The sequence below is a fragment of the Mauremys reevesii genome, linkage group 22 (assembly GCF_016161935.1).
Source record: "Mauremys reevesii isolate NIE-2019 linkage group 22, ASM1616193v1, whole genome shotgun sequence".
Classification (NCBI taxonomy): domain Eukaryota; kingdom Metazoa; phylum Chordata; order Testudines; family Geoemydidae; genus Mauremys; species Mauremys reevesii.
This window is the reverse complement of record NC_052644.1, coordinates 21147480-21155335: the sequence shown is the minus strand read 5'-3', so window position 1 is coordinate 21155335 and position 7856 is coordinate 21147480. Positions and strand designations below refer to the sequence as shown.

Genomic DNA, 7856 nt, shown 5'->3' with positions numbered 1-7856 from the left:
CAATAGTTAATTCCCTTCAGTGGGAAAAACTTCGGCCGTGTTTCCAGGCTGGTCTTGTCTCCCTTCAACTGGGCGTGGGGTCGGGTCCGACCTTCCTCTGCTCCACTGCGGAGCCCGTTAGTCAATATTCGTCCCCCACGTCGGTACCGACAGCCTGGGATCGAGTCCCCCCCGGACCTTGTCTCTGCTCAGCTAAACAGCTGGAGCTCCTGGCGTCTCTCACGCCCAGGCAGGGTTTCTATCCCTTCAATAGTCTTCCTGACTCTTCTCCGCCCCGTCTCCAATTGATCAACGTCCTCCTTGAATTGGGGGCCCCACAGCGGGACACAGGATCCCGACAGCGTCGCCCCAGGGCCAGATCCAGAGGTGAAATCTCCCCGCTCGTGGTTCCCCTGGGGATGCAGCCCGGGATCCCATTAGCCGCTCCGGTGTCCGGTCACTGCAGAGCTGTCTCCGTCCGTCCCCGCCTCGTCTCCTCGTGGATGTCCAGCCGTCAGCCCCTGCTCAGTTCCTCATCTTCCCCCCCACCCCGAGTCCGCCAGCCTCCCTCCTCTCTGTCGCTGCAGCCACGACCGTCTGGCCTGTCCGGTAACGTGGGTGTCGTCTTCTGCTCGGGCCTCTCGGTCTTCAGGCCGAAACCTCGCCGGGCCGTTCTGCCCGACGCCGGGCCCGGGCGCCTAGTGGCTAAGCAGAACCAACGGCTGGGAGTCGAAGCTCAACAATTCCCGCCGGGAAATGAGGGGACGAGTTTTTAAGAGGGAGGAAAATGACCCGTTGGGAGAACTTCCCAAGAGTTCAGCTCTAGAGCGAGCAGGCCTCAGCTCAGGGCCGTTGTGTGTGTGATGCAGGAGGTCAGAGCAGATGCTCACAGAGAGAACCCAGGAGTCCTGCCTCCCTGATTCCACGCCTCCCCCCAGCCAGGAATAGAACCCAGGAGTCCTGGTTCTCAGCCCTTCCTGCCCTAACCACTGGACCTCACTCCTCTTCCTGAGCTGGGAGAGAACCCAGGAGTCCTGGTTCCCAGCCTTCCCTTCTAACCCACCAGACCCACTTCCCCTCCCAGAGCTGGGGATAGAACCTAGGAGTCCTGGCTCCCTGCCCCCCTGCTCTAACCATTAGACCAGGGGTGGGCAAACTTTTTGGCCCGAGGGTCACATCTGGGTATAGAAATTGTATGGTGGGCCATGAATGCTCACAAACTTGGGGTTGGGGTGTGGGCTCTGGCTGCGGGGAGGGCCCCGGGGTGGGGCCAGAAATGAGGAGTTCAGGGTGTGGGAGGGGGCTCTGGGCTGGGGCAGCGGGGGCGGGGTGCAGGCTCTGGCCTGGGGATGAGGGGTTTGGGGTGCAGGAGGGGGATCAGGGCTGGGGTAGGGGGCTGGGGTGTGGGAGGGGCTCAGGGGTGCAGGCTGTGGGTGGCGCTTACGTCCCAGCACGTCTCCCCCTCGCCCCCGGTTTCTATGCAGAGGCGCGGCCAGGCGCCTCTGCTGCACGCTGCCCTGTCCGCAAGCACCGCCCCTGCAGCTCCCATTGGCCATGGTTCTCGGACAATGGGAGCTGCAGGAGCAGCGCTTGGGGCGGGGACATCAGGCAGAGTGGAGCCCCCCAGCTGCTCCTATGTGTAGGAGTCGGAGGGGGGACATGCCGCTGCTTCCGGGAGCCGCTAGGAGTGTCCCCAACCCTGCTCCCTGGCCAGAGCAGGGCCCCTTCCCAGCAGCGTCCCCCAGCCTGTCACTTTGGTCCCGTCGCCCCCTCTCTGCGTCCTGCCACTGGCTCCCCCTTCTCCACGGCGTCTGCTCGCCTAATCCTCTCCCCTTCCCTCTCCAAGGGGCCTGGGGTCCCTGCCTCCGTCGCCTGCTGGGGAAAGGCTCAAGCTGCCCCTGGGTGCCGCTCCTCGGCCGCCCCACACCCAGGGGAGATGCTCCCCATAAACACCCCCAGAGCCACCACCGTCAGGTCCTTCCTGGGCCCCAGCGCTGAGTGCCCTGCCCGTCACGCCGGCCAATGGGGCCTTGCCCTGCGCGGGCGCCCCCCTGTCCTGCCCACCCATCGCTGGCTCCTTGGGTCAGGCATGGGCTCTTTGTTCTGGGTCTGTGCAGCACCTGGCACCCCGGGGGCTACTATAATACACCTAATAGCAGTTAAATGTACAGCACCTGGCGCTGAGGGGGCTACCGTAATACACCTAATAGTAAGGTACAGGGCCCAGTGCGTGGGGGGTCTAGTGAACGGCTGGAGCACCCAGGGGCTACCGTAACACACCTAATAGCAATGAAATCTACAGTGCCTGGGGGGCCTTGGGCATGGCTGGAGGGGTGATAAAGGGGCAGTGCTTTGGGGCTACCATAATACCCCTAATAGCAATAAAACGTACAGGCCTGGCACCGTGGGGCCATGGTAGGGGGCAGGGGAGGTTGAGGTGTGACTATAATTCACCTAATGAACAACACCCAGCACCTTGCACAATGGGGGCTCTCCCTGGCTCTGGGAGGAGAGTGGGGTCTAGTGGTTGGAGCGGGGGGCTGGGAGCCCGGACTCCTGGGTTCTGTCCCTGGCTCTGGGAGGAGAGTGGGGTCTAGGGTTAGAGCAGGGGGGGCTGGGAGCCCGGACTCCTGGGTTCTGTCCCTGGCTCTGGGAGGAGAGTGGGGTCTAGGGTTAGAGCGGGGGGCTGGGAGCCCGGACTCCTGGGTTGTCTCCCTAGCTCTGGGAGGGGAGTGGGGTCTAGTGGTTAGAGCAGGGGGGCTGGGAGCCCGGACTCCTGGGTTCTGTCCCGTGGCTCCCAGCCCTGCTAACTCCGCTCCCGGGGACCGGCCGTACCTCTTGTTCGCGTTTGTTGTGGCTGGGGCTGGACCCAAACCTGCCCTGCCCCCGCCCGCAGAATCATTGTTCCCCTGACGCCTTACTCAGCCCTACCCATTAGATCCCCTCCCAGCCGCCAGCGCTGCCGGCTGGGATCCCACGGCCAGCGCTGCCAGTATGACTCACCCACAGCCAGGGAGAGAACCCAGGAGTCCTGACTCCCAGCCCCCCTGCTCTAACCACTAGACCCCACCCCGCCTCCCGGAGCCAGGGAGAGAACCCAGGAGTCCGGGCTCCCAGCTACCTTGTTAGTTATGGCACCAGGCTCAGCCTGGATCCGGGTCTCCTGGCAGCGGAGCGGAGCAGGAATCTGGTCAGACAGGTTCCTCACCCCACTCCTTTCCCCAGGGGAGCGGCTTGGGAGTGGGGTGGGGGGCGGTGGCTCATGGGAACCGGGTGGGGTGGGGGTGTTCCCTGCTCCTCGCCCCCCCCAGAAAGGGCCCTTCCAGTCCCCCTGTTCCCTAGCCACAGTCTCCTTCCCCCTGTTCCGTCTCTCCTCTCATCTCTCTTCCCTTCCTCCCTTTTTCCGCCCCTCCATTACACCCCATCCCCCCCCAGTCCCTGGGGAACCCCAGCCCAGCTGCTCCAGATTCCAGCTGTTGTTCTGATAGAGGGGGGCTGCCTGGTCCATCCGGTGCCCCCCTCTGTGCCATCCTGTACCCCCCCTTGTCCAGCCACCCTCCCCCCCCCACGCCCATCTGATCTGCCTCATCCCTGGCCCTGTCCTGCCACCCCTTCCAGGAGAGCAACCCTCATCCTGTCCAGCTGTCCCCCAACCAAGTCCCCTCGATCCCCTGCCCCCAGCTGCCTCCCCATCGGAGCCGTCCTGTCGCCTGCCCGGCCCAGGCTGCCCTCACCCCCCATCTGAGCTCCCCCCGCCAGGTCCGATCTGGCACAGAGCCACAGGTCCCAGCTGGCTGCGGGAGACCAGCCAGAGGAAACTGACTTCACTTCCCCAGGACAGGAAATGCTGCCTCCCCCCCGCCCCCCGCAATCCCAGCTCGCCAGTTCTCCCTCTTCAGTGGAGATCCCCGTCCCTCTCAATCCCCACTGGCCACAACCTCCCTGCCATCCCGCCCCTTCTAACCACTAGACCCCACCCCCTCCCAGAGCCGGAGAGAGAACCCCGGGGTCCTGGCTCCCAGCCCCCCTGCTCTAACCACTAGGACACTCCCCCCCCGAGCTGGGGAGAGAGCAGAGGAGTCCCCATGTCACAGGGTGTGGGATATTTTGCCTGGGATCAGCACCCCAGTGGGTGACCCCTATTTATCCCAAGATATGGGGGTGCAGGAGACAAACCCTTTCCCTGTGGCCCATTCCCTGCCCCCCTGAGCCAGCCAGTCCCTGCCCTCGGGCTGGGTGGGAGGCAGCACCCCCTAGAGGGGACAGGCCCCCCATTCTCTGCTCCCCTGAGACATCCAGTCTCCACCCTGGGGCCGGATGGGAGCCAGCGCCCCCTAGTGGGGAAAGGCCCCGTGCCCCGTTCCCCACCCCCTGAGCCAGCCAGTCCTGGATCGGAGTGGTGCCCCTTAGAGGAGTGGGGCCCTTTCTCCCTGACCCCCATGTCTCTGTCTCTGTGCCCCCCAGATGCCGATTCTGAAGCAGTCCCCCATCTCCCAGTCAAAGAAGAGGCCCCGCATCGGCCGGGACATGATCAGCGCCCCGCTGGGAGATTTCCGGCACACCATGCACGTCGGCCGGGGCGGGGACGTCTTCGGGGACACCTCCTTTCTCAGCAACCACGGGGGCCCCAAGGCCAACGGGCTCCCCCCCGCCACCGAGGCCCTGGCACCGGCCCAGTCCCCCAGCCGCCTCTCGGGGTCCTCCGGCAGCCCGGCTGATTTGGGGGGCGGCCCGGGCGGCCTGGATTTGCCCCCCACTTCCTGGGAGGGGGAACTGCAACAGGCCGAGTCCCTGTTCTCCTTCGAGTTGGATCTGGGGCCATCTATTCTGGATGAGGTCTTGGGGGTCATGGACAAGTGCGGGGAGCAGCCCCGGAGCGAGGACGTCAGGCCGGAGAGGCCGGTGGGGGGCCAGGGGCTGGGCCATGGGGTGGTTCCCCAGGCAGGGGAGGAGGAAGAAGAGGAGGAGGAGGTGGAGGAGGAAGGCACCGGGCATGGATACACATTTGAAGATGAGCTGGATGATGAGATTGGGCTATAGGAGAGCGGGTTCAGCTCCCCTCCCCTCCCTCCATTCCCCCCTATTCCCTCCACCCCTCATCTGTCTGCTCCGTTGTCCCTTCATCCACACCCCTCCTGCTTCAGCCATCCCCCCTTCCCTTGTGTGTCTTCTCTCTTCCTTTTCCTCTTTCATTCTTCCTTACCCTCCTTTCATCCGCTTCCCCCTTCTCTTTCTTTTGCTCCTGCTCTCTTTCCCTTCCCCTCTTCCTCCATTTCTTCCTTTCATTCTTTTTTTTCCGTTCACTTATTCTTACCCCTTAGCCGGCCCCCTCTCCATGGCAGTACTGGTTCTCTGAGGTTGGTGATGCTATCTGCAATGGAAAGCCCGATGTGTTTGATCCTAATTTTCACCTCCTTGTCTGTATGGATTTCTGGAATCCTAATCCACCCACCCGCCCGTTGACTGGTCAACTCATCAATACGTCTGTCTATTAATGAGCCTCTTAATCAATCCACCAACCCACGGATTGCCCAATCAACCCATCAATACATTGATTGACTGATCAACCAGTCAATCCGTTTATCAATCAGCCCGTCAATTGAGCAACAATCCATCTACCACCAAAAAATGATCGGCCCATTGGCTGACAAAATGAGCTATCAATAGTCAGCCTTCTCCCTCCCACACACTCATCAATCAGCCGATGGACCCATCAACCATCAATCCACCAATTGACCTGCCAACTAAGTTATCGACCAACCAATTGACGGATGGAACAGTTAACGATCAACCAACCAGTCAACCCATCAGCAGACTAGTCAAGAACCAACCCACCAATCGACCAGTCAGCCAACCAGTGAAACAGTCAACAATCAACCAACCAGTTGGTCGGTGGAATGGTCAACGAGCAACCAATCAACTAGCCAAGCCATCAACGGAATAGTCAAGAATCAAGCCACCGATCGACCACTCAACCAACCAACCAGTTGACCAACCAATCAATCAATCCACCGATCATCTCAGCAATTGACCAAATAACCCACCAGTCAGTCAGCATCCCACTTCCTCTCCCTCATTCCCCTCTCCCACTGGGAGAAGGAACTCCTGAACTGACAGAAGAGACAGTTTGATGTTGGTTTTGTGTGTATCCGTCTCACACCCCATCTGGACTCTGGGCTCACAAGAGATGGACTCGGACAAGAGCAGTGGTACCGGGGTGGTTAGGGGGGGCACGGATCAGCCTTGAGAAAAGTGATTTGGGTAATGCTGTGAAAATGACCTGGATTCCCTCCTCCCCCACCCCCTATTTCATGTCTGGGGCTCCCTCCACATGGAAGGAGAGTTACTTGAGACATTAACGGATTATATTCACCGGGTGTGGAAGGCCTAGGGTCTAGTGGTTGGAGCAGGGGGGCTGGGAGCCAGGACTCCTGGGTTCTATCCCTGGTTCTGGGAGGGGAGGGGAGTGGGGTCTAGTGGTTGGAGCAGGGGGCTGGGAGCCAGGACGCCTGGGTTCTATCCCTGGCTCTGGGACGGAAGTGGGGTCTGGTGGATTAGAACAAGGTAGGGGGCCGGGAGCAGTTTATCCCAGCCCAGAAAAGGGTGGGGTGGGGAGGGGTACATTTCACTTTGAGGGCAGGGGTGTTAAGATTATTTTCCCTGCTCCAGATTTGATGTGGGGGGAGGGAAGGGGGGGAGGAATGTTATTAAGTGGGGCAGCAGCTGGCATCCTAGTGGCGAGTGTCATGGATTGATAAGGGGTCCCCTAATCTGGGCCCATGAACAACAGGGTCAAATGGAGCCAACACAGTGTGGTTTTGTCGCCCCCTAGTGGACTGATCGGGTAGAAAGGCTACTGATGCAGTAGCGCGGGGCCTGCTCTTACGGTTGTGGGTTCGAGTCCCCGCAGGGAGGGGGACCGGGTTTGGGATTGGCCCACACCCCCTGAGGGAGAGGGAAGGACGGCTAAATGGGACCCGTATTGGCTGGAATAAGGATGGGACGCGGGAGACAGCTGAGGGAGGGAGAGAGGCGAGAGGAAAGAAAAATGTGGGTGAAGAAATGGAGGTGGAAAAAGTAGAGAGAGTGTGAATGTGAAAGGATGGGAAGGGAAGCTGGGAGTAATGTTAAATAGGACTCCTGGGTGCTCTCCCCGGCTCTGGGAGGGGAGCGGGGTCTAGTGGGGGGGGGCTGGGAGCCAGGACTCCTGGGTGCTCCCCCTCGCTCTGGGAGGGGAGTGGGGGGTCTAGTGGTTAAAGCGGGGGGGGGGGGGACTGGGAGCCAGGACTCCTGGGTTCTTTCCCCGGTTCTGTCATTGGTCCCCTGTGTAACCCCAGGCAAATGCATATGTCAGTCTGTGCCTCAGTTTCCCCTTCTAAAGTGGAACTTACGATAGTGCCCCAAGGAGGGGGTGGGGGGGGAGGCTCTGAGTTTCTCTGATGAAAGCTGCTCCGCGGGTGCTAAGGAGGAGCCCGCCTCCCAGCCACTGAGTGCGGGGGGGCTGGAGGCTGACCTGAGCTCAATCCGGAGCCACCCCCAGGCGGCCACGGGGCCAGGGCCGGGTTCTGATCTCCCTTACGCTCTGTCTGACCTCGTACTAATCCCTGGGTCTCATCACCCCAGTCCTTCGCTGTCTCCCCATGGCTGGGACGCTGACCTTAACGTCTGCCCCCAGCCCTCCGGGTCCCCCCCCCATGTTAAATAGCGGGATGGAGCTCTGCGTATATTTTTTTATATCTCTGTATATTGCCCCCCCTCCCCGGTGTATAAATGTCCATTCCCCTCCCCCAGCCCTGCGTCGAGTTCACTCCAAAGCAAATCTTTCTAGGGAGAGAAAAATGTTTGTATTTCTTACCATTAAAGCGCGACCTTCGGTC

General features: G+C 61.1%; 1 protein-coding gene across 1 annotated transcript in view; it reads left to right on the top strand.

Annotated features, from left to right (window-relative positions):
* Window positions 1–6435, top strand: part of CDC42EP5 (CDC42 effector protein 5) — a 13475-nt gene extending 7040 nt beyond the window's left edge. The window contains exon 3 of the mRNA XM_039510179.1: window positions 4444–6435. Coding sequence (XP_039366113.1) covers window positions 4444–5019 — 576 coding nt within the window. The 3' untranslated portion in view covers window positions 5020–6435. The remainder of the gene's footprint in view (window positions 1–4443) is intronic.
* Window positions 6436–7856: the final 1421 nt, after the last annotated feature.